Source organism: Ornithodoros turicata, chromosome 7 (assembly GCF_037126465.1).
Source record: "Ornithodoros turicata isolate Travis chromosome 7, ASM3712646v1, whole genome shotgun sequence".
In the NCBI taxonomy this organism is placed as follows: domain Eukaryota; kingdom Metazoa; phylum Arthropoda; class Arachnida; order Ixodida; family Argasidae; genus Ornithodoros; species Ornithodoros turicata.
This window is the reverse complement of record NC_088207.1, coordinates 20,210,716-20,237,816: the sequence shown is the minus strand read 5'-3', so window position 1 is coordinate 20,237,816 and position 27,101 is coordinate 20,210,716. Positions and strand designations below refer to the sequence as shown.

Below are 27,101 nucleotides of genomic sequence, written 5' to 3'. Positions count from 1 at the left end.
GGCACAAATGTGTGTTGGGCACACTACCAGAATAATCAGAGAAATAGGACTGTATAGTTTTTGACCGGATATCATGAACAATATCCATACACGTGATTGTTTATTTTTGTCAAACTCCAAGCACACTTTTCCTTTACCTGGACAAATAGCAACTAGATTAGTAAGAAATTGTGGAAATACGTTAACTCGGAAACAATATATACCGTGACACATTTGCCATTAAGAGTACAGGACAGCACCAAGATAATTTGTGGCAGGTGTAGGATCTGAGATCCAGATCACTTTCTCGGTGTGGAAATTGTGCGGGAAGATGCCAAGGATATACAGGACCTCTTCCTCGTCTGGAACTGAATCAGTAAAACGTAAACTGAGGAAACCCATAGTTCTTCAATGGGGAAAGGCACGGATCTAAGGAAAGTGGGAAGCTTTATCAGATGCGCACCTGCTGCACTCGATTAATATAATATCGCGGCCTGCGGTTCGATGCGCAGGTTAGATGTCCGTGAACTTCACGCAACACACGACGTGCATACAACCGAGCTGCTGCTCCCCGTGGCGCAGACTCATGTACTCAGCGCCAGCATAGTGTTCTTCAATATTTTATTAAACCATGAAGTGTACAAGGCTGTTTGAGCTTAATAAACTTGGAAAGTTGGCAGAATAACCTTGCATTGTCTTGCAATGGCGTCAGTCATTCCTGAAAAAGAAGCGACGGAAGTACACGAATTAACAATTGAATTAACAATTCCAACAGTCGCAGTGTATGAAATCATCAATTGGTGGTAACTGGAAAGTGAACTGGTACCAGTTCAAGCAGGACTAACGGCAATCGGAAAGTGAACTGGTATCGGTTCAAGCTGGACTGGTGGCAACTGGAAAGTGAAGTGCATGGTACCAGAGTCAAGCTGGACTGGCCGTAACCGGAGACTGGGATGGCACTAGTTCAGGCTGGACCAGTTGATATGTTTGGGGAAAGTTTCAGTTTCGGTACCAGGACAGATTTATTTATTTATTTAATTTATTTCATGTACCCTACAATTCCACGTGCGTGGCACTACGTAGGGAAGAGGTGAACATAACAGTACATACAAATCAACATCTTTTCAAGGTATGAAGTTACAATAGCATTTAACACAACGGAAATTCTTGCACTATGGGTTTATAATAATATCTACGAAAATTACAAGACGAAGTTATAGGAACGGTCAAAAAGTAACTTTATAGTAGAAAAAAATCATATTTCAATTTTGTGAAAGGTTCGTTAGTGTTAACGAAAGCTAATTTGGAATTGTTACATTTGTATTTTGCCCGTTCCTGCTCCCGTGATGAACGCTGTGTTTCAACGTTACTGTGTAACGGTCGCTTGCTTCGCACGCTGATGTATAGCGATCGTCATCACCAGACGTGCTTTGGCTCTGATATTTTGTGCACGTCGTTATATCTATGATCGCTTAGGCGTAGAAATAGCGCGTGGGTGCATGGGCTGCGAGAAGACAGTGGGTTCTCCCACCCTCGGAACAATCATAGCATGGCCCGTCCATACAATACTGGTGTAGTGATACGTCATGCAATGATGCAATCACGACTTCCAATCTGACGACGGAGGGGGCGTAAGCGTTTTGAATGTGATATGCGTGTCGATCGTTATGTACCCCGATTAACACAAAAGAGGTACTCTCTGCTCATGTGCATGCCGACGCAAAGGCACCATATTTCGCGATGAATTTGTTAGTTGGCAGAGTTTTCCTCATACACGTTGTCAGACATATGTCGACATAGTTCCCTTAGAACTCGGCCAGGACGCACGTTCGTCTCAGCCCAATAACCCAGTTTGCAACTGGTCCAGGACCATGTGCGAAATGGACTATTGAGCTGCTGAGGAACCACTTGAAGTGGTTCCTGTGTGATAACACACTTCACCTGGTACCAGTTGCAACCTGTCCCAGTCTCAACTGGTACCGGTTACAAACTTTGCTCTTGAGCTGGGACCGGATGAAGTGGTTCCACTTGAAGTGGTCCCTGTTTGATGACGCAGTTCAAAAGGTATCAGTGCAAGCATTTTCGCCTTGGATTTGTCGTATGGACGTATGGGGAGTTTGCACATACGCCACATCGTGACGTGACAGTGACATGGCATGCTCGTAAACTTCTCCCACTGGTGGTCACTCCTTGTGCTAGCGGCATTGAAAGATGACAAAATGCGCTATTTTTCAATGCGACGACTGTGCTTTTCATAAAAGAAAATGTGAGAACAACAATGACGATGTGTCTTCGGGATAAGAAAAAGGGTACGGACGCAACCGGATGTCAAAACACCATTCAAGGCTCCGTTTTCGAGCAAATGCTAGATAATCTCGGCAGCTGCGCTTAAAAAGTGACCACCACCATGGCGGCCAAACGCGTTCGTTTGACGTCATGTGAAGACACCCTATATCGGTCAGAGCAACAGAAAACGATTGCGCAGATTGGCCGTAACTGGAGGCAGCATAGTAGCCATTCCCCACAGCAAACTCTGCTGCTCCTAATTCTTTATTTTTATGCCTAACACATATTCGGTATGAATATATTGAGGGATACTTACAAGGAGTAACACAGTTAACCCAATATTGTTTTTCCTGCCAATAAATCCCCCCCCCCCAATATTTGTTGGTATGCGAAGAAGAGAACTGCTTGCCACTACTTTTGAAAACTAATTTTGCATCTTTCCTGCGTTTCATACAGAAAGTGGGAGGCTCCTACTGGTGCGAGAATTTTGTCCCTAATCCCTACAGACTTGCATACTTTTACGTACATATACTACTGCTTGCTTAAAATTAGGGAATGCGTAACAGGAGCTAGACGTGATGACAATGGTGATTGAAGACCGCTATGCCTTATTTTACGCACGCACGAATGTGAAAATTATATAGCCCTCCAATGTGAAATAAAGGTTTGTGGCGGCCCGTGGACGACGATCATGACGTGCCTCTGCTGCCACGCGCTACGGCGCCGGCACGGCAGTTCTACAGGCACCGTCCTAGTGTGAGGCTACGTCCATCTGCCCGCTGGGACATTCCATCATCGCCGGTCAGGACTCATGTAGAGGAACACCACCTCCTCTACATTTGGTGACCCGAACAACGAACACCATGTTCGGCGTAATTCGGCCATGCAACATCCTAAATTTTTCGGCAAACCAGCAGTGAACCACCCTCTAGCAGGCAAGGCGCACCGGGACCACTGTTCCACCGGGTACCCGCAGGGAGACCACAGTAAGCTGACTTTCCGGCCTCCATCTGCTTCATGACGGTCCTCCCCGGCACTCCTCTGGCGGCAACCGGCATTCACGCTGTCGTACCGGTCGCGGTACTGTCGCCCACTCATCAACGCACTCACCCAGCAACAATCAGCACTCAACAACTCAATCACTCAGCAACAATCAACGCTCGGCAGCAATCTCTCAGCAGCAATCTCTCAGCAAGCACTCAGAGCAGTCAACAAGGGCTCAACGCACTCAGCAGACAATCAGCAACCACTCAGCCAATCGGCATTCACATCTCGTCACTGGAACGCGCCCGGATCGCAGCGCTCTTGTTCCCGCCGTCCTGCTGCTGCTGCATCAACAGCCACAAGCACAAGCCGTATGTCCAGTCGTCCAAAATCTACGAGCCGTCATCATTCTCCTCTTCATGGTATCGACGTGAACCTCAACCGCATGCACCGCTCCGCGTCTGAGGGGGGGGAGTGATGTGGCGGCCCGTGGACGACGATCACGACGTGCCTCTGCTGCCACGCGCTACGGCGCCGGCACGGCAGTTACCGGCACCGTCCTAGTGTGAGGCCACGTCCATCTGCCCGCTGTGACATTCCATCATCGCCGGTCAGGACTCATGTAGAGGAACACCACCTCCTCTACAGGTTCGCCTTCACTCGGAAACGAGAAGTTGCAGAATTGGTGACCTGTGGACAGACACTATCCCAAGCAGTTTCTCCAAACTTTGCGTATTGGGTACCAGGGGAGAGTCTTTGACAGGGCCAAGTTCTATGTATGCGTGGAAAATGTAAGGATAGAGGTTCCCTGCCATGCAGGATGGCCTTGCAACCACCATCCTAACCGCTGGCAAGACCACAACCCTGGCACTGTTCTGGACACTGTTAATATGGTATTTCCACCAAGCCTACAACTACTTGTTGCTGTTAGATTATATTATTTCGGTAATGCTCGTTCAGGGAAAATCCATGTAAAATTAACCATATTAAGCTTGAAATCATCATTAAGGCGTCAGATAAACTACGAATACATCGATTTGCAGTTTTCTTCAGTTTGGAAGCTTGGAACGGGAAACATGAGGAAGCACCACAGGAAGGGAATACTTTACATTATCGTATTTGATGCACGGGATATGTGTTACATTTTTCAATTGCTGTGCGGAGAAGAGCAGGTAGTCTCTACAGTACAACTGTTGGAGAACAACAGCATGGCATTCAAGCAGCAAACGGTCCCGCTGTTCTACTTTTACAATAGGACATTTGTACTCGCACAGTAGAAATGTTCAACTTTTGCAGTGAAATTGCCCTACTCGCTGTTGTACCGCGCCGCGGGAGTAGTAAAATCATCTCTACCCCTATAGTTGTACCCGAAAGGGTGTCATGATATAGTTGCAAACAAAATGCTATAAATGCGGCCACATTCACAAATCTGTTTGCCCTTGTAGCCTTGAGCGGTTTTACTGAACCCAGAGCGGCGCGTATTCAGAGCATTGAAGCATAAGGTATAGGGCTATTCTCCACTTAACGGCACGTGCAGTAGAATGCTTATTAAAACTCACCAAAAGCGAAACGTTTACAAATAATCTTGTTTCTAACGTGGAGTTGAGTGTAGGGCGTTCTAACCGCAGCGCTTCATAAACTACCCTTACCGTGAGCTTCGCGTATTGACTTGCACAAGCTAAACAGGTATACAGAGGTGAAGTTTTACGATACCGTACCTGCACATTTTCTGTAAGAGAGTTCCAAGCACGGACACGGTTCTTCTAGATAAAACGGTTACAGTACTTGGCCCATTCAGAGCTATAGCATACCTCCCTGTCCAACCTGAGACTTCACCGCTAGGTTGACGTCTAAGGAAGAGGAGCGATCTGCTTTACATACCAGAAATGGTCAGATGGTCTTTTCTGGCGACGACTGGACGTTCGCTTCAGATGGCGGTGTCTCCAGAAGTGTTCATCCGCCCGTGGTAGTCGCTGGGTTGCGGTGGTTCCGTAGGCAATATGTGAAAAGTATCCATTCTCTTATCTGTGAAGAAAGGGTAAGAATCGTGGATATATGAAGCCTCACGATCGCTGACGCCCATGCAACCCCACAGGAGTATTCGCGCACTGTTTGACAAGACAGCTTTATTGGACCCTTTATTCAGCCACTCGACTAGCATCCCCTAAAGACCGTGACTTTTGTTAGCCTCCTCCTGTGATTTCACTTATTAGCACTTTAGCACACTTATTAACACTTTCACTAAACGTAACATCCAGTCTTGTGCCTTCTATACTACATGTTAAATGCATTTTCGCTCTTTCTGACATCCAAGTCGCATTTCCACACACCTTACAAAGAGTTACATGTTCCACAACGGTGTTCTCATTAGTTTGCGCCGGGGCTAGACTGGTTCTCACCAGCAAAATATGAAGACATATGGAACCAGATCACAAACCTACTTGAAGTGGCTAATGCAGGACTTGTCTGAGAGGGAGGAGTCAGGACTTTCGGGCCCCATTCCCTCTAGACCTTCGCCTGTGTACGAGTATGACCGGAATAAAACTGGCGCAACGTAGACTACTGCATGCAATACCGCCTGGCTCGTGTCTACTGCAGGACATGCGTGGCATATGTCTCGTCCGGCCTACAAGTATTAACCTGATTGTTTTCCGTAAGTATATTTTTCTAATTTCCCAGTCTTCGCTATTTTTTCTTGCATTATTGTAGGTATATGTTGGGTACGTACATTCGTATTAGCAGCGCTTTTGCAACGCAAGTGCAAGCCTATTTTAAAGAGGCATAACTTTGTAAAATCTTGCGCATAATCTTTAGCTTTTTGCTGCTAGCACTCACTACTATTGTGTCGTCCCTTACACTGTGTCTTTCCGCCGAAAAGAATAATATATACGACGATGAGGAGAATCAGCAGGACGGCACCGCCTCCGAAGAATACGCAGACAGGTGACATAAAACAGTCTTCTACTTCATCGTCCCTAAAAACAGAAAAGGAAAGAAAACATACATTTTGAGTGCCTGTGGGTCGGCGTGTTGACATTTTTCAAACTGCAAGAATTTACAGGCAACACTATACAGGATGTTTTTTTTTTTTTACCTACAACAAATTTTCATAAAAAGGGGAGTTGCCCTAGGGCGCTTTTTCTTCCGCCGGGGCTCCTACCAGGAAGGCGTATTTATTCTCAATTAGGGGACTAATTAAAAGAGACACGTTAATCAACCTTTTAATTATTGACTTTAGGGAGCACGTTGCAATTGTAATATTAAGGCTCGGTTTCACACGATGCGCTGATGAGATTACTTTAGTGCTTCATCAGTGGTTCGAGAAGATCATGTGGTGATAAGGCTTTAATATTGCAATGTGCTCCCTGCTAATCCCTGTTAATTAGTCCCCTGGGTGAGCAAAAGATTGCTTCCCCAGTAGCAGCCCTGTCGAGTAATCCAATGACAACATTAAACCCGCCCTAATGCATCTTCCATTTTTAGGAAAATTAGCCGTAGATAAAAGTAAAGACCCTGTATATCGACACTATGGCGCGTATACCTCAACTTCAGAGGTAACTGCAAAGGAACTACAAGCTGTACTTTTCGTTCGGTCTGCGTAACGCATGAAAGTAGCGATTGTGGTCCCCTTCGCTTTGATGAAACGTCATACCGGATCCTATAAATAATTAGCTGCACATTTCTCATTTATTTTCAACAGAGGCGTCCATCAAGGTACACAACTGCAGGCCAAGATCACCAGGATCGTCAATTAGAAAACATGAGGGTCTATGCACCCCGCGGGGCCCTATGGTCAACAATGCCACTGACACAGAAGCTACTAACATATTTGCCAACCATTGGAATTGGCAACATTGCACTTGCAGAGTGATGTAGGGTAAGGTGGGGCAAGATGAGACACAGAGCAAGATGCGACATTTTTTGCTTGACGCCGCCTGTCTGAGAGAGGCGTTGCTCCATGCGCTTGAAACTTTACTCATAGATGGCTCTGCATGTCCGCTTTATTGCGCGTGAGAATTGTCCCGATTGGTGTTTGTGTTGAAATGAGAGAGAGAGAGAGAAACAAAATCGGTTACTTCTGCCTGGAATGTAAAGATCCACAAAAAAAAAAAAAAAAGAAAAGGCGCAATTTTCTGTAGTGCATTTTCTTGTCAGCTGTGCAGCAGCGTGTCGCAGGCTTATTCTGTCAATGTAGGTCCACATCCTATTTCTTTATTCACTCATCTAGATATGAAAAATATGGAGACTCTTGGTCATCCGACATTTAACTGGAAAATTAATGCACCCGGTGATATGCACGTGGCGAGAGACAACACCTTAATGTAATCTAAATTTTAATGCAATTCAAATTCAGTGGAATTTAGAAACTGGTAAGTCAACTATCAGGTGGCTTTACGCTTGTTCCTCAGAGATTCTTTTTGTTGCATATTGCCTAGGACTTGATGACGAATAGTAGCAAGAAGACAAAGACAGGGTAGAAGGAGACAGGACAACTGCAGACTCTCAACTGAAACCTTCTACCCTGTCATTCTTGCCTACCCCTTAAGCCTTCTACCCTCACTCTTAAAAATGAACTTCACCGCATAGCAGCTCCTAGCCAACCATCATCGCGAATGATATCGTTATCTGCCTTGATTTGTTGAAAATGGGAGGCGTACGCCTTTTCTGTGACAATTATGAACAGCATAAGTGTCACAAAAAAGGCGTACGCCTCCCGTTTTCAACAAATCAGAGCAGATAACGATATCATTCGAGATGATGGTTGGCTAGGAGCGTGCTATGCGGTGAAGTTCATTTTTAAGGGTGCTGTCCTTGTCTTGTTGCTGCTATTCGTCATCATGAACCTATACCAACTACCCCGGATTGTTCCTATTGTGCCTAGGATTTTCAAGCAAATTTTCCTGTTTCCTAGGATATTTCCGGCAAAGCAGAAGCGTACTCAAAAGCGAACGACCAGCGACACATCGGACTGCCAGTGCTTTCTTTACAAAGGACGGTGGAGGGAAATAGCACCGAGTTCTGTGTGGTTCATGTAGGCGGTGGGCTCAAAGCGGCTGTGTAGGTGTTTGGATTGCAAAAAACTAATTTGTATAGATCATTATCACGGCGTGTCTCGTCTCGCCCGGATGGTTGGGGCAAGATGAGACAATCTGCATTTTTGAATTTCTTGTTCTGTGTTCACTTTAGAACCGGCTATGTCCGTTCTGATTCACAGATCAGAAGCTCTAGACCTCTGAGAATGTGCCTATGGCTAGTTTTTTTTTTAATGCGAAAAGAAAATCCTATTCAATTGGAAATTTATTTCATCTTGCCGTCCCCTCCCCTACCCGTTTTCAGGATCTTGGTGAAGCTCTGTACAACGTAAGGTGACCAATATTATCATCAGTTTAGGCGATACCGTTGCACTATGCTGTTTGAGCCCAAATCACGTCGCCTACCGCAAATTTGCGGTTTTCCGTTTGAATCGCCGTACTCGTAACAAATAATTAGCGATTTATGTAATGGTATTAAAGGGAATGCTGCCAGGAAAAACAACAAAACCAAAAGAAAATAAGAAGAAAACAAGGACGCTATCATGTTTGAGACGACCTTTGTGTCATATCGGCAAATTTTTCGCTGCTAAGTCATGTGGCTTAGTCATGATAAGAGTGCGCCTCGATACGAAAGCGCACCTGTGACCTAATATTTGGACTAAACATCGCGCGAAAATAGCATACCCATCTGTTGGAAACGCAATACAACTGAAACGCACTTCGATCAGTTGGCTTTTTGCCTTTTGCCTTCGGAATCGGTAAATGTACGATGAACAACGCTATTCTGTCCCGTTTGGAAGCTTCTGCGAGGTGCTACAAACCTAAAACCATACAAGAGACAATGCTCCGAAAGTACGAGTGCGTTGAAGGACGGACATAGGTGTAGGGACGGAGGGAAGGACAATGAGACATTGTGCTGCTACAAATGTCATCGAACGCATAACAAGACCGACTTACTTTGCCACACTGTCATTTATCTTCAGCGAAAGAGGCACACGAACTCGTACTGCTTGAGCAGGAGGTGCAGCCCGCGTTTGTGGAAGTGAAACAGGCAGCGCTTCAGGTGCAGGCGGAGACAGCGGCCTTTCCTGCACTAAACCAAGACCAGGGAGTCTTTCGCATGAGCTAGTCGGACATTGTACGGCAGGACCTGCCTGATCAGGAACAGAATCATTCTGGACGCCGTCCTGCTTGTGCTCAGCGAACACGCAACCATATAATCCAATGTCCTGTGGTTGTTTCTGGACATCTACGCCATTACCCTGATTGCCTTCAGGTTGACTAGTTTGTCGATGCAGGTCTGTCATACGAGCCATTGATATGCTTGCCTTTAAGCCCGGCTCGTCAATGTCATTTCGCTGAGAGTCAGAGACCCGGATACTATCACATTTACAGTCCTGGCAGAGCATGACATTGCCGGTTAGCTGTGTGGGAGCCTGACTCAACCGGCGGGCCTTAATGGGCTGGTCCTGTGGCTGTGCGGGAACCATACTCAGCCGAAGGTGGTTGTTGAGCTCGTTCTCTTGCTGTCCGGGGTTTTGGCTCAACCTACGGTAAATTATCTGATCACCCAAGCCACCTGTGTCATCTATTCTCGAAGTGGTCAATCTGGGAGGGCTTGATTGTATTTCTCTGCTGTACTGCTTGGATCGAGTAGCTGCAGGTTTACTAGGATCCGTGCTTGGCGCGTGTGAGCCAAAAGTAAACGGCCGACAAGCACAGCCTGCGCGTCCTGGTGCCCTTTCACGTTTGGGATTCCCTATTGGGCTGTTGCCTCGGTACTGAAGGTCATCATCTGGAGTCGGTGATTGTCGACGTTCTCCGCCGGCTGATTCCGATGACGTGCACAACTTGGTGGGAGCCAAGCCTTTGAAACGTTCTATTGTAATTGCCGCTTCTTCAAAATGTCTCTCAGCCATGGGTAACATCGATGACGACTGTTTTCTTTCTGCTTTCGACTCCTCCTTCTTAGATTGCTTCTTTTTCTTCCGTTCTACAAGGTAGCCTTGGAGGAGCTGCCTGGATTAGAATACATGTTAAGGAGTGCAAGGGGGGAGGATAAGCTGTTTTGCAAAACAGATGCAGAGAATGCTGCAGAGCGGGGTGCACCGTTACCACGTAATATAAAAGTATTACTTTAATAGCGGCTGCCTCAGGTAGTTGCGTATGTATATATATCTTCATCCGTAGTACCATATATATATCCGAGTTGAAAAAATCATAGAGCTCTCTATGGGCAAAGAAATTAGCAACATGAGAAAGGCAACGAGCAGTATGAGTTGTATGTGCACGCTCATATAGCTCATACGCTGTATTTTGCACGATCCAGCCTCATATGGCACATATATGCTCATAGAAGCTGATGTGATTGCTCATACAGATGGCTCTCAGATTTTTTCAACGGGGATTCTACAGATAAAGCCTGCACCCTTTGTTTTTCAGTAAATTACGAACAAATCATGCTTATCCGAAAACTCGTTTCATACGTCAAATTTTCGCTTTGAACGCGTAATTGGAGTATGCAAATGAGCCGCAAGAACTCCAAACGAATAAAGCTACCAAACAGTGATTGAGGCGATGCAGCCAATCACGCCACTTTTTTCTTTTTTTTTTTCAATAAAGAAGTTTAATTCTCCCTCATTATGAGCGACAATGAACGCATGTCCACATGTAGAGAGCATTTCCCATGCAGGCATTTCCCATAGAGGGCACTTCCAATGCTTCAACGTCTAATCTTGTCGTGCTGCTTGGACATTTGGTAGTAGTACCAATACGGGTACGTCCCATTTTCCGCATTTTCAGTCAATATGGGGCGCGCACGTGCAATGTGGGGCCCATATTGCCGACATTTTCCCCATATTGGTTCCAACTTGGCAACTTAGCAATATGGGACCCATATTGCAGACATTTTCCACATTGCTGGCTCAGACTTGGCAATATGGGTCCCATATGCTGCAAGGGTTGAACCGATATGGGAAAAATCCTGGGAAAAAGGGTTCCATATTGAACCCGTATCGCCAGCACCCAGCCAATATGGGCCCAATTATTGTGTACTGCCTCAGTAGATTCACGAAATGGAAACCGACTTCGAAATCGTGAAGACGACCCCTGTGCTGTTCATCTGTAAATGGGAACGTTATTCGGCGAACTGATTATCTCACTCACTCCTGCATTCCAGTTCTGATGAAGAACGCATCCTTTCCAATATTGATAGTTGGCTGCTGGTCCGCTGCCTGAGAAACCTCGCGTCCAGCTAATTGGTGTTCCAGAGAATACACTGGCATGACTTGGTTATTTACTTGCAGCGTCTCCACCATGTGTTGGTCGATCAGGGGGTGCTGTTGCATCTTATGCGGACCCGCAGTAATTTTCTCATAGCTAGCAGAGGAAAATGTACATCGCACACAAAAACCACCATCAGCCAGCCTGCAGACGGGCTCGCCCACCTGACCCATCGGCTGGTGCACCAGTCCTCCGACTTGTTGTGCAACGGTCTGATTCATGCACAGCTGTGGTGGTTGTACGGTGTATTGATTACTCGGTTCGTAAATGTACTGTGCCGCCTGTTGGCCAACGATTTGAATAACTGGTTCGCTCAAAAGCTGGCGAATCACTTGCCCCAGTGGTTGGGTACATTGTTGCACCGAAAAGTGCTGGACTGGTGGTCCCGGTTCTTGCATGACTGAGTGACCAACAGGTTGGAGTATGGGCCGCTGTACGATTTGTTGCGCAACCCTTTGGTCTGCTACCTGAAACCTTGGATGCCGTGAACGCGTAGACACTAGCTCGTTTATATCTGGAGCTATCATAGCGTTTCTCACCTGTCCCACAGAAAATGCGATCTGCTGTTGTGGATGCAGTGTCCGCTGCAATGTCTGCAGTTGTCCTTGCTGATCAACCTCCACACGTAACGGTGACCCAACCTGTGTTGCTTGAATTGCTTGCCGAGGTACTGATTGTCTCATTTGTTGCATCAATGAAGGACGGTTCATATTTCCGTAAACTGACGCTGGACTTTGTGGGTGTGTCGTCTGCTGCTGAGACACACGTGGACGCAACAGTTGCCTCTGCTGCTGTTCGATTCGTCTCTCCAGGGTTTCGCAGATCAGTTGGTCGATGGGGTCCTCACGCATACGCGCAAGCATATCGGCAATTTCCCTTGTCACACGAAGAAGGTTGCTACAGGTTACGTGTGTTCTTACAGGAAGAAGTAAAGCATCTTGTTCCTCTTCGCAGTCTTGCGGCAGGTGTGACAGGGAGACAGGTGGGGGTGGCCCTCCAGGATAGTTCGCCGCTGGCACGAGGGTGTAGTGGTATCCACCAAAATTTACCACCGTTTCTAGCTGCCGGATATTTTGCGGCGCTTCTAAGCAAAGATCAGGACGAGGTTGCTGAAGAGTTCGGTTGACAGTAGTTTTTCTCACTTGTCCGTTGTTGAGGTCATACTTGGTACGGATAGAATCGAATGGCTGGCTTCTGCTTATTCTCTGAGGCGTGCTGTCTGTATCTTCGCTGCCGTCTGAAGACTGACTGTGATGTTCAATAATCACCGTTGGCTCTTATGGCCTAAAACAAGGAATATGAACCGTTTCCTGTTATTCTTCTGAACTCAACTGTTTAACGTATCGCAGTCCCGTGGCACGATCGCCGACTGCTGCTTTGCTTCTTCTTCCTCAATCGGCAGCGGCATTAATTGTGAGCGCAAATTCTGGCAAAAAATGTGTTGAGGATGTGGAACAAGTATGCAGTGTGTGCGAGTGCACAAGTGAAATGGATGAGGGGCACTACAGCGGGTACGGTAGGCTTTGATTAACAATCGATGTGACTAAGATGCGACGGACCAACTCCACTTTCGCTAATGAACTGCCGCAAATCATAACGTCAATGCCAATAAAAATGAGTGCAACTCATTAATAGTAAACGGGTAGATGAAAAAAGAAAGGACTGTCTTTTGTATGGAACATTCAAACTGCGCTGGCTGAAGCGATTACATAATCGACACTGCCACCAAAAAGGGAAACAGTGAAAAATTTAAATTTAGCCTCCTTCACAGCATTTCTATATCCCGAGGCAGCCACGTGGTACTTTTCCCATTTCAGTTTGGAGTGGGAAAGCTTTGCACTTCGGAAAAGATGCTTTTTCTTATTGCAGTCTTCCTAGGGCTCTGCTGTACCAGGGAAAACGAGAATGTGAATGAATTTTCACGAGTAGAACATGTTTATCAAGAAGCTCCAGTACCTTGTTTTTAAATAATAGCCAGTTACGTTCCATAGTACGTAGAAGTAGAAGCAAAGTTTGCTACGAAAGTATCCAAAAACGAGCAGAGTTCATTGTTAATCCCAGAAGTTTGCTTTCTTATAATTTCTGATTAACTTCGTAGTTCTAGATGGCTTCTGAGTCGGAATGTTAAGACAGCAACGAATATGGAATGATCACTCAATCCAACTACACCAGACAAGTTTGTGATAAGATCAGGCGCAGTTGTAAGAACGAGGTCAAGAATTGTTATATAATAATTATATATCAAGAATTATTATATAACAATTATATATCAAGAATTATTATATAATAATTATATATCAAGAATTATATATTATTATTGATGACTGAATGTGATCAGATACTGCGATTAGTACGCCCCCACCCATTCTTTGACCTCTGTCAGCACGATATGCATTATGTGTCTTGTGACAATGAAACAGCTCATGGTTAGTCACTTTGGCTGATATCCATATTTAGTCAGGAAAACAATATTAGCTTCACATGAATCTATAAATGAACACAACTCGTCACGATGTTTCAGGAATGACCTAATGTTAGTATACATGATCGAGATATTTGACTCAAGTGACGATAAACTTTGCCGTGTTTGCTAAGATTTTTTTGGCAAACTGACATCGTTGGACTGTGAGCCTTGGGAACGCTGATTCAGCTGTTCCATATTTACATGAGACGAAGGAGCAGTTGCACCAGATTCATTTCTGTTATCGACATAGTTCTGGTTAGCTGAGTTTAACTCACAGACACAGTTTTCATGACTGTCGTTGCAAGACCAAGCGTTATTGGCAAACAGCTTGTTGTATCTCAGTTTAAAAGGCGCACCTGTTGTCTTGCCGTATTCTATTAGTTTTTTTCCTTGCAATCCTCGTAGACTGGCAAAAACGTTCAGAAACAGAGAAGTCGCTAGGCTTTAACTTAGACTTGGATTGAAAAACGAGTGCACGTTTCTTGTATGTGGAAAACTTGGCTACTATAGGTCGTAGTTTAGTGGACCTGAAGACACCTATTCTAAGTGCGGCCAACAACGGCAAGCTACCTCGACCCCCCCCCCCCCCTATTCTAAGTACACGTTCGAATGAATCACTTGTCAGCGAAAGAGAGAGCTTATCATTCACAATATTAAGCAGTTTTCCTTCTGATTGTTTACAGGTTTCAGAATGGGAGTCAACAATTCCATAGAAAATTAAGTTATCTCGCCTCGAACGATCTTTGAGGTCATCAAGCCGCGAATGCAGAAGAACATTTTCTTTCTTTACTTCTCGAAGTTACCTTTGAAAGATATTTAAAGTAGAAACCGTTTTTTCCACAGAAGACAGCCTTTAGCTTAACTCAGTCATATGAGTCGCAATTTCGGTCTGCGTTTTCTGTACTGATGTCACTCCTTCTAATAGCTGCGTTTGACCTGTTTCAAGTTCACTCGATCATGTGCTAAGATCTTTCAGTACTTCTAGTATTGTGTCTTAGCTCGTGAGTCCTGTTTTGACCTAGATTCAGTTCCACATTGCCCGAGAGCAAGAACAGACGCTCTACACAGTCATACAGTTTACACAACTCGCAACAAAGTTTGTACATATGACACTGCAACATTAATACAGCGTAGAATACACAGCAAGAGGGCACGGCAGCTCCAAAAGTAAAATGTTACTATTTTTCTTAGCAAATAATGAACCGTCATTCCTCACCTGTGTGAAGAGCAAGAAGTGGTTAGATGTAACCCACATAGCGGAGCTGCGATGCCCACTGCCGGTTTCAAGAAAGCCTGCGCTTTTATCACAGCAGCGAACAGAAAACAAGTCCAGGATTGTTGGTAGCGCTACTGTAAATCCACCGTCCTTGATGTAGTTCAGGTGATGCGATGATTTCGGTAGAAACTGTGGAATAAATAACGTCTCCGCTGTGTTCTGTGCACAGGGGACACCCGGTATTGCTTGCGGTATCCATAGAAACAGGTGTGTGAAGAGCAAGAAGCGGTTAGATGTAACCCACATAGCGGAGCTGCGATGCCCATTCTTGATCGGGGGATTGGGGGACAGGGGGGTTAGTATGCGTCCTGGGCCGACTTCGGGGGGAACTGTGCCGACATTCGTCTGGAAGGTCTTCCAAAAACACAGGGGGAACTTCAGACAGCACAGCCGGTGCTAGGATTCGAACCCACCACCTCTCAGTGTTCAGCACGATCTTGTCTACCACCAATGAGCAATCACCACAACCAAGTGGTGGTCAGCAAGAAGTGACAACGCATAATAAGGTCATGTGGACAGAATATATCTATATAAAATGATGGTGAGTTGCGAAACGCAACTCGAGCACGACAACAACAACAAATACACTGATGATAATGAAGGGGGAGGACAAATATTCCCGTATTACCCTGTATTTGCAGGGAAGCAGTATTATTGAAGGGAGTCCAGATTTCCAAAAGTAGGTCTTTGATGGTGTCATAATCCGGGTCACACCTCGGCAAAGAAGAAGCTCGGGGGGGGGGGGGGGGGCGTGCAGAGGGTGTGACGTAAGGTGTGCGGACAGAAGTGCACGGGCGATTGGGTTCTTCAAGAGAACAAGGACTTCGGGCTGGTAGTTTGCATCGGCTTCGAGTTCTGCCGCTCGGCTCTTGGTCCTGTCTCATATCTGGTCCTGGGTTCTTGGTTCTGGCTGCTGTTCTGCCCACCAGATTCCTGCCTCTGGCTCGGAGTATTGCGTGGTTGCTGGCGTTGCGCTGTCCGCCCCGAGGGTTACTTCTGCTGGGTGTGCGTGAGAGGTGCTCCCAGTACAAGCGATAGGTGCAAGGTCTCGACCGTCAGTAAAGTTTTTGCTTTCAACCTTGTTTGACTGTCTCATCCTAGCTTCCATCCGAAGTACCCTGAGGGCTCTGGCATCCACGTCCAGTGTAGGCACTGTGAACTGACCCGTTGTCACGTAGGTTGCCCCACATCCTGCCGCATCACAGACGACATGCTGCAAAAAAGTGAGTTCCGAGTAAAAGAGATAAGCACTAATGTCTGACACACAGTGTACTTCAATTTTAGCCTGCTCCATCATATTAGTTCACCTTGCTAAGCACGGTGTACTTTGTAGTTGTTTCACGCAAGCTGCTGTGCTATATGTCCGCATCGTGATGCTGAACTGGTCACTGACAAAGATACTGACTGCATGAAATGAGTGCTAAGTTAGAAACAACGTGCCGAGCAGGAAGTTGGATGGAATGTCGCGAAAGGGTTTTCTTCAATACTTGACGTTCGTAGAGGAGCTACCCATTGTCGATGACGTTCTTGACACATATTCAGGAATGAAGGAAACTTTAAGGCAAAAGTTGCCTCTCTTTTCCAGTAAGTGGCCGTTGTGGCTGCTACCACATAGAATTAGCTTCTATTTCCCCTTCTGCTTTGACTCTCCGTGCTTGAAATGAACGGCACCTTTCGAACGGCGAAACTGGCATAGCTCTGATTGACGCTGCTGGCTGGTACCAAGCGTTTACGCTGCTTCTGCTGGTTTACGCTGCGTTCCCCCTTAGGGGGCGCTACCACCGAAAGAAAACACTAGTGTACGGTGTATATATGGACGACCTGCACCCCTACGTCATTGATTACGTAACGCCAACTCGCAAAGCATGCTGGTGGGCACTATCAGCTTTACCAGCCTATCAGATGACGCGTTTTTCCCGCTTCTTGCCCACCACAGCAAAATGTAACCTCGAACCGGTCTTCTCGTGATGCCACATGTTTGAAAACAGAAAGTCGTCTTATAGACGACAAGCTCGTAGGCAAAAAGTAGGGCAGCTTCACCAATATTTGATATATGATCTGTTATATGAGGGATTTCATACTGGAGTGCGAGAGAAACACACAGAAAAAGAAACAAACAACTAGCGCATACATGCGCACACCTCCAGAAGGTTTATTTCACAACGACACTCCTTTTTGTATACTTGATGACGCCACCAACCCTAGTTGTATTCTCATCAATTCTACTTCTTTTCGAGATTCCGTGCTGACACACGTGTTGCTCTAGATTAGTGTTTCTCAAACTGCGGGTCATGACCCATAGATGGGTAGTGATCCTTTTTCTGGGGGCCATGGAAGGTCCAAGCAGACATTCGATATGCCTTGATGCACACAGACCAACGTATTGATTTGCTTGTATCAAGAAAGCAAACACATCCTTTTCATTAAAATACATTATCCTTGTTAAAAAAACATCATAAGCATTTTGGGTAGCTCTCTCTGTGGTTAATGTCTTTTAAATAAATTACAATGTAAATAAAATGCGTAATTGGAAAAGTAAATTTTCGGAAGGCTTATAAGGCTGGGGGGTCATGGTAGGTTTGGTAATACTTAAAGGGGTCCCGTACTGGAAAAGTTTGGGAAACACTGCTCGGTATCAGGACCGCTTCATTCATTTTCCTTCTAATCGTTTCCCTTGATTGATGAAGCACCTTGGACAAACCAACTGGTACGCCCCTTTCTCGGCAATCAGTCTGTACCGTTGGACGTGCATTGCGGAGGACTTCGACTGGCAAAGGAAGAAAAAGAAGATGGATAAGATGGACCACCAGTGTGACTCTGTGATTGAAGAAGACTGTGCGTGTCTGTAATTTAAAAACACGTGTTTCTCACGCTCTTTTCTATCTATGCAGATTACGAATGGGACTACTGGCGGGAGATCTGCCCTGGTCCTAACCTTCAAGCCTCCTCCAAAGACGTTCGTCTTGCGGATTGACGATCAGCTGAGAACCTGTCGTAGTGGTGGACTCTGATCGAGGAACACCAGCCATTGGCAAAACTCGAGCCTTCGTCTCTATTTAGGCTGTCTTCCCAGCTACAAAACCAAAGCTGGAGGCTAACTCCCTCTCTCATGTAACCTCTCATGATAAGTAAAAAAAACATGGTTGTACTCTCATTCCGTCAGTCATGATGCCTGAGCAGAGGTTTGCATGCAAACGCGAATGTATTGGGACTTGCTGCGATTACGCGATTATATTCACAGCGATGGCGACTTTTGCTCGATTCTCAATTTGATACCCTTACGTCTGTTCACCGCCAGTGGGAAGATTGCAAAGAAAATTAAGCGTTTCGTAGATTACAAGCTCGAGCTGTTAGAAAAGTACAAACCAAGAGAAAGAGTGGACAGTGCATCATCAACGCGGGTTTCAAGCGACCCATTGTCCATCGCTAGTGGCTCCACACTCTTCTCCACACTTCCATGGACGTCCTGGTGGTGGGCGAAAAGCATCGAGCCAGCACATTGGAAGATCGTCTCGCAATAGACTATTTTACAAAGCAAATTCTCTCGCGAGGAGACGTTTTATTTTTTAATCATTCTCTTCAAGGTTACAGGAAGACATGGATACCCAATTTTTGAAGCTGTAGTGTTTCGACATACGCGTGGCTACGTAGACACAAAAAAGACCGCAGTAAGGCAAAAAAGGCGATTGAATACACTTGTCGTTATACTCGTCCACTAGTAAAGTTCTTCGAATGTTTGCTGCGATAGTGGGAAGCCCGTAAGTGAGGAAAAACACGGCAGTCCAGTCGTAGTTTTTCAGTGCTCTCTTTGCTCTTCTGTATTGAGGATTAAATAACGGGGTTTGCCTAAAACAAAGGCTTCGTTGGAAGCGCAAATGCCTCTCAGCATAGAGGAAGCGATGAGGTTCAGGGACACGAGTTCCAAGATGTTGGTCTCGTACATTTTTTTCTATGGGAAGATGACCATGCGGTCCTTGTCGATGCACATAAGCTTGGGACACTCGGAAATCAAGAGGACGGTGACCGCGTGTGGCAGGGCTTTAGCGGGTTTCGCCACTGCGAAAATAGTGTCGCAGCCGGCATTTCCTGCCCTATTCCGGCTCTGTGCTTTTCATTGGTCAAAGGGGGGAAGAGGGGGAGTTGGTGATAGTTCATGTCGCTACACTGCAGCACTCAGACGGGACGAATGGCTTTTGATTGGCTCTGGTACCCCACATGATCTTTCTCCATCATGATTGGCTGAGGCTTATTTAACTGGTGAATTCGCTCGCGTTCGTTTCGTCCGAAGCGCCTGCCCTGACCCGTCTGACAGTTGTGCAGCTGGCGTCCAGGTGGACGGATGGTAATTTCGTTTCGTGGATTTTAAAGATGTTCGAGCCATAGATGAACACCGGAATAAAAGGTAAGCAGACAAACATATGATGCATATCAGTGATCAGACGTTTAATACTGCCGCCTAACAGTGTGCCTAACTGAAGTACGCCTTGTCCCGCATTACATCACTTTCTGCTGGTCATCAGTCATGACCTGGTTGATGTGCTATTCTGTATTGCGTTACTAGTTGCATTTTGTTCCGCTATTTTAATGTGTCTAATGTGTAATACACTGTTGTAGCGACATACAGCAGAAGATGAAGTTGATGCGCCACCAGCAGCACATCGCAGCGCATCGGCACCAGTTTTACAGACCACAACAAGCTTGAGGTAATCCTCAATCGCCACATTGACCGCTTTCCTGAACACCTGGTGGTAGCAACTGACGCGTCCGTCTCTGGTCAGCGCGCCGGCGTGGGCCTCGTTTTCTTCCGTCTTGATGGTCATTTCCCCATCCGCCTCCCTGACTACATCCCAGTCTTTGAGAGCGAATTCCTCGCTATTGTTCTGGCTCTTAGGATGGTCCCTGGCCGCTATTGCAAGACGCTGCTCCTATCAGACTCCCTATCAGTCATCACATCTCTGGCGAACCCGTCTAGCCCACTGCTGGAATTGCTTGCCTCCCTCACTCCGCCCCACATCTCCGAAGTCGTGCTAACGTGGATCCCCGGACACAAGGGCCTCACGCTCAATGAAGCAGCTGACAGCCTGGCGAAGATCTCCCTTACTGGGCCCATCACCGATACCTTGCCACCGCTTCTCCAAATCGTTAAATCCAGATACCGGCGATTCTTGGAGCTTTCAGCGTGCCGCCCACTTCCCCCCAGATACGACCACCTGTCATCTCCATGGCAGCCCGACTGCTGCTCCTCGCGCCTCATAGAGGTATCCTAAACGCGCGTCCGGTGCCTTGCCCTCCCCCTAAACTTCTACCTGCATCGGGCTGGCGTCTACGATTCGCCATTGTGCCCACACTGTGGACAGGACGAAACAGTGGAACACTTCCTTCTCCACTGTCGCCTCTACGATCGACTTCGTCAGAACTATCTGGTTCGCCCTCTGAAAATGCAAGGCGCCCCCCTCTGCCTAGGCTCTCTTCTATCGTTCGGGTCTTTGCATGCAGGGAGGTGGAACTGGACGGTAATATCTAGTGTGGCTGCCTTCATGACGCTTAGCCAGCGCTTTTGAGCTGCGAACGTATCTTCGCCTCGCCTTTTCTGTTGCGCTTAACTTCATGGCTATCCTCCGCGAATCCCATACCTATCGTTAGTCCGACAAGCCTCAACCTCCTCCTCCTCCGCCTCCTCCTCCTCACATATATAGCTAGCGTTCAGGAAAATCCACGCCTATGATCCTCATCTGGTACTGGCCAATCGCCTTTAGTGGATAACGGCCATTTCTTCGAGGATGAAGACGAAGAAGAAGACATCGCAAGGCGCGAGCTTTAAAATTCTTCGACGGTTTTGGCCGTCATGAGGCTAACCAGTCTGGCTCTGACGGCCACGCTACTGTTCTGGAATTATTCACTTAGGTTTCCTACACTGGTGACCCGTAGTTCTCCATCCTGACACTCCATCCTGAGGGAGTTTCCTTCCCTCACTCAGCCGCCGAATTGGTCAAGGCCTGTCTCTCATGATGTGGTCCATCATATCTGCACCACTGGACCACCCATATTCACACGACTACGACGGCTAGCGCCCGAGACACTCAAAATCGCACGCACCGAGTTTGAGCACACGCTCGCCATCGGTGTCGCACGGCCCTCTTCGAGTGATTGGTCATCTCCATTGCACATGGTGCCAAAGAAAACCGGAGATTGGCGCCCATGTGGCGATTATCGGGCACTTAACATCGCCACAGTTCCCGACCGCTACCCTCTACCACGGTTGCACGATTTTACGGTCAACCTGCACGGCGCTACCCTGTTCAGCAAAATCGACTTAATGAAGGCCTATCATCAAATTCCCGTCGCACCCGAAGACGTCAAAAAGACAGCGATTACCACCCCATTCGGCCTTTTTGAATTCCAAACGATGCCTTTCGGGTTAAGCAACGCGGCGCAGACGTTTGAGCGATTTATCGATTCAGTCACAACAGGCCTTCGTCTTCGGCTTCGTCTTCGCTTACATTGACGACATTCTTGTCGCAAGCTCGACCTCTGAGGAGCACGCAGACCATCTCCGTCAACTCTTCACTCGTCTGGACGCCCATGGTATTCTCATAAACATTCAGAAGTGCGAGTTTGGCGTTGAGTCAACTGAATTCCTCGGCCACCTGGTCTCTCGCACCGGAATCGCTCCTTTCGCCAACAAGGTTGCCGCCATTAACAGTTATCCCCAGCCCCAATCCATCCGGCAGCTGCGCAGGTTTCTTGGCCTGGTGAACTTCTACCGGCGATTCATTCCACATTGTGCCACCATCCTCCGTCCCCTGGAATCGCTCCTCAGCCACCGGGAGACCCGCGTCAACCCTCTTCCTTGGAATGCAGAGGCACAGGCTGCATTTTCCCAAATCAAGACCGCCCTTTCTGCGCAGACCTCCTTTTCCATCCGAAACATGGCGCTCCACCTACCCTTATGGTAGACGCGTCTGTCGAAGTGGTTGGAGCAGCTCTGCAACAGGAGCTCAACGGTGTCTGGCACCCAATCTCCTTCTTCAGCAAGGCTCTCAAGCCCACTGAGCAGAAATACAGCACCTTCGGACGGGAGCTGTTAGCCGCCTATCTTGCAGTCCGGCACTTTCGACACTTCCTGGAAGGCCGCAACTTCACTGTCCTGACGGATCACAAACCACTCATCTACGCTTTCAGGTCGGCCAGTAACCGTTATTCTCCCCGTGAGATTCGGCATCTATGTTTCCTAGCACAGTTCTGCACAGATATAGAGTACGTGCCGGGTTGCAAGAACGGCCCCGCAAATGCCCTGAGCCGCATCGCTCCCCTGTCTGCTCCGTCAACATCCATTTCTCCCAAAGCTCTAGCTGTCGTGCAGACTGCAGACGAAGAACTTCCTCTGCTCCGCACCAACCATTCAACCTCTCTCCAGTTCGAAGATTTTCCTCTGCCAGGCACGGGTTTAAGCCTCTGCGGCGACACTTCTACCGGCCGTTCTAGACCGTTCGTCCCATCAGAGCTCCGCCGCGCAGTCTTTGCCGCCCTTCACGACCTCTCTCATCCTGGCGCCAGAGCGTCTCAGAAGCTCATAGTGGAACATTATGTCTGGCCTTCAATGGACGCAGACATCCGTTCATGGGTCCGAGCCTGCCTCGCATGCCAGCGATGCAAAATACAGCGGCATACCATCACCCCGCTCAACAAGTTTGCCCTGCCAGACGCCCGTTTCGACTCTCTTCATATGGACATCGTCGGCCCCCTGCCTCCATCCGACGGGTTCCTGCTAACCATCGTCGATCGGTATACCCGATGGCCTGAGGTAACACCTATCAGGGACACCACAGCTGAGACCATTGCCTCCACTTTCCTTTCCACCTGGATTTCCCGTTTTTGAGTGCCGTCTCGTATATTTACTGACAGGGACCCGTAGTTCGAAAGCAGGCTTTTCACGGCTTTCACGAACCTGCTTGGCACATCTCGCATCAGAACAACATCATATCATCCTGCTTCGAATGGCCTGGTCAAAAGGCTACACAGTCATCTGAAAGCCGCCTTGATGGCCCATGATCATCGCTCTCACTGGACAGCGTTTTTGCCACTCATGCTTCTGGGCATCCGTGCCGCCTACAAACCGGACCTCAGCTGCAGCTCCGTCCAGCTCGTCTACGGCTGCACCCCCTTGCGCCTTCCCGCTGAGTTCCTCACCCCACAAGAACGAGAACTCCAGCCTTCCGCGCTGCTCGATCGCTTGTGGCATGCCTTTGATAACTCTGCCCAGTTCCCACGCGTGCAAACTCTTCAGCTCAGCCCTACATTCCGCAGGAGTTATCCACCGCCACCCACGTTTTCCTCCGTTCCGACGCCATCAAGAAATCTCTTTCCCCCTTATCCTGTACTTGAGAAATCGGACAAGATCTTCCGTATAGCCATCAACGGCAGGCACGATACGGTCACTGTCGATAGGCTGAAACCAGCCTTTTTGGAGAACCCTAACCTTGTCGCCTCGTCGCTCACCGGCCCATCGCCTGTATACGCTGCTTCCACCAGCTCCACCAAGCGCGTCGTTTCCAGCGGGGGGGGGGTGCCCTGTAGCGACACACAGCAGAAGATGAAGTTGATGCGCCACCAGCAGCACATCGCAAAGCCCGAGCTTTAAAATTCTTCGACCACTTTTGGCCGCCATGAGGCTAACCAGTCTGGCTCTGATGGCCACACAATAACAGCCTTCTCCGCTACTGTTCTGGGATTATTCACTTAGGTTTCCCACACTGGTATGCATGAAAAGGTAAACAGCATGTATCGTGTATACCTGGCTACCCGAATTTTGTCATTAGTCGACACGTCGGTGTGTAACGGGCCTAAGGCCGATAGCATGTCATACACAGCGTACTCAGCCAATTAACGTTGCTTATGCTCTGCTTCGCCATATCGTTAGCAGGTTTTTTATTTTTTCATTCAGACACCGAAAGCTGTTCGGGGACTTGCAATCCTCAAGCATGTAGCGCCTGTCACCTGAAAATTCTACATTTGTGCTAGGATTAAGCTAATGGCTCCTGTACCTCATAGGTTCCTTTAAAGATTGGATATTGTGATAGTCACGCTTTCTGTTGTTCTGCAGTATTTATTCTTTATTTATTCCTAGTATTCTCTAATAATGTAGATTTACTTTCATTCAAATGTTGCATCTTGTTTATATGTTTACCGTGTCAATAAATTCGTAGATGTGCATTCCTTTGGCTTCTGGATTTTCATTTTCTGTTTCCCGATAATATTATATAGATGGCCTGGCGGAGCGCCTGGAACCGGGGCGCGAATTCGATGGGGAGGGTATAGGAGAGAGCACGCAGCGCACATACACAGTTCAATCAAGTCGGCCCGCAGTTTTTGGTGCCAGATTTCGGCTTGCCTTCGCGGTTCCCTACGGATGATCTCGTGTGCGAGGGGGACGGTGGTTTTCGAGGTGACACTGTGGAAGTTACGGCTGCACTTCACTGCTTTTGCCACTCAAGCGCTGGCTCTCGTGTGGAGAGGACGTGCGGTTGGTCGCTCCGCCAGCGCCGCACCGCGTCAGTTGAGGCCGGGCTGTCGATGGGAGCAGATGCTCCGTCGTCACGGATGAAAGGTGAGCTATTTGCCGTAGCGGTTAGCCCTTTTTTTCCCAATGTGTCTGGTCTTGGCACATTTTTACCTAGCTCTGCACTCATCTTAAGCCTTTACACGACATGCCTGGACTTGTTTTGCAGTGACTTCCTTGCTGTTGAGTTTTGTAGCGTTGTGCATCTTAAGCATGGAGGAAGGAAACACAAGGAGCGGCTCTTCCCTGCAGACTAGCATAGCCACCCACTATCGGTCGCTCGAGTCAAAATCGCCATTACGTCCTGTCCACCACGTGATCTCCTCTAAAGTTTCGGTTTTGCAAGGCTTTGTTTCTCGCGTTGCTCTCTGTGTGATTTTGCTTTTCGAAAGTAATTTATTGTGAAAATGGCAGCACCATCATAGAAACGATGTATGGTAATGTGTTCCTGTCCCTGCCGCGGCTCTTGTTGAACTGGAATCAGCTCTGTCAAGGGAACACGTTTTGTTCGTAAGTACGCAGTCAGTTGTCTTAATCGCCTGCGTGTGTTTGAGTCACCTTGAATTGTTTGTTTGGGACCTGACCCTGTGCCGCAGATTCATTTCATATCCATTCATTCTGTACCACTTAATCAGTAAAAACGTACATACGTTGGAAGTCACCGTTGCCATACATCATGTTTCCGGTCCCGCGTACTCCTTTTGCATTCTGCACACTGTGACTGGTCTTCTAATAGAAGAGTAAACACTCAAACATACAGAAATAAAGTGCAAGAACACGTTTAACGTAATACTGCCCTCTGAACTGTGACACAACTACAGCTCGCGTCGTCTGTTCAGGTGGCGCCAGGCTGTCTGGAGGGTCATGTACGCCGTCACATGGTAGACAGCAGCATCCCAGAATGCAATGCGAAGCCGTCCGATGGAAAACTGCCGGAGGGGCCACTCCTTGTATTTCCTTTCTCCATGGTCTTAAGCCTTTTCTCTGTGCTGTCAGAGGTTTAGAGGTGTTCATTTTTACCCTCTGCCTAGCATTTTGCGGTTGTTATCTTGTGTTAGCTGCTGAAATTTATAGCATTATGCTTTGATGCTGCGGTTAGGCCTAATCACTCGTCTTAAGCCTTTCCCTGATGTGTTGTGTTTTCTCCATGCCGCTGCATGTTTAGCGGTTAAGCTGTTTCCCCAACAAGTATGTCTCGACTTGTTTAGCAGTGTTTTCGTAGTATTTTATTGCTGCTGTCATCTAGTGTTAGCCTTCGAGCTTCGTAGCGATGTGCGGTTACCCAGCGATTAGGGCTAAGCGCCCGTATGAAGCCTTTTCTCCGTGTTGCCGCATGTTTAGCATTTGCCATAGCAGTTAGACCTTTGCCCCACTGTTTTGTATGCGCTCTCGCATATTTAGATTGCTTTAGCAGTGTCTTTCTTGTTGCAATTGTTACCCGCCGCTAGTGTTTTGTCATTTTTTCTATCAATGGTGGTGCCATCTGGTGTGATGCTGTGCAACTATGTAGCCACCTGTCATCAGTCTCTGCAGCTACCAGCCGTCAAAAAGCAACGTGGCGGTCGCTGGTCACTCGGCCGTTCCGGAGCAATTTCTTCAATAGGCATCGTTGATTTTCAAATAAATTGTTTCTCTCCACTCTATTTCTGTCTATTTTTATTTTATCATTTTTTAATGACCACGAGTATCAGGAAACATGCAGGGTGATATGAACACGAGTTACATGCTCCCGAATTAGTGTGGTGACTCACTGGATGGTCCCAATTACTGTGGTCGTCGTAATTGCTACTTAATTGCTAATTTTATGGTGTCCAAGCTGCTTGCGTGTTTCATGATATTTGTGGTCATTCCCTACTACTATATAAACAATGAAAAAAATGTTTCGATCATTTCTCTGAGTGGGGGACAACGCGCACCTTTATATGAAACGGTACAATACAGATGGCCAGATGCAGATACAAGTGTTGTTCTATAGCATTCAGTTGCCACTTCGCTGAGCTAATTGAGTATCTGTTAAAGATATGTCCATTCTCCAGGCTTCAATGTTCGCTTTATAGCTCTGCCACTTAGTTTTCCGCAACAGCAGATATGCTAATTACCCGCGTCGTGCGACGATCCACATGTTTGAGTAAAACTTATACTCCTTACCTTCGCTAATTGGGTTATTAAAAACCGTACCCAGATGTATACAGTGTGAACTGCACTCCACAGTGCAGAACTTTGTATACTATTGTGGTG

General features: G+C 47.2%; 2 protein-coding genes across 3 annotated transcripts; one reads left to right on the top strand and one right to left on the bottom strand.

The window, feature by feature from the left end:
- Positions 1-586: 586 nt before the first annotated feature.
- On the bottom strand, positions 587-13,082 carry LOC135399649 (uncharacterized). Of its 2 annotated transcripts, XM_064631380.1 has the most exons (6): positions 12,104-13,080; positions 11,448-12,031; positions 9,240-10,301; positions 6,106-6,224; positions 5,131-5,274; positions 587-697 (listed from the first exon to the last, which is right to left on the bottom strand). In XM_064631380.1, exons 1-5 carry the CDS (start codon positions 12,425-12,427, stop codon positions 5,177-5,179), a joined length of 2,187 nt encoding a protein of 728 aa, XP_064487450.1. In that variant the 5' UTR covers positions 12,428-13,080; the 3' UTR covers positions 587-697; positions 5,131-5,176. The 2 variants fall into 2 exon arrangements, with proteins under 2 accessions (XP_064487450.1, XP_064487449.1); XM_064631379.1 differs by having other exon boundaries at positions 11,448-13,082.
- A 10,263-nt stretch (positions 13,083-23,345) lies between these two features.
- LOC135400518 (uncharacterized) lies at positions 23,346-23,945 on the top strand. Its single transcript, XM_064632350.1, has one exon. It carries the CDS (start codon positions 23,346-23,348, stop codon positions 23,943-23,945), a length of 600 nt encoding a protein of 199 aa, XP_064488420.1.
- Positions 23,946-27,101: the final 3,156 nt, after the last annotated feature.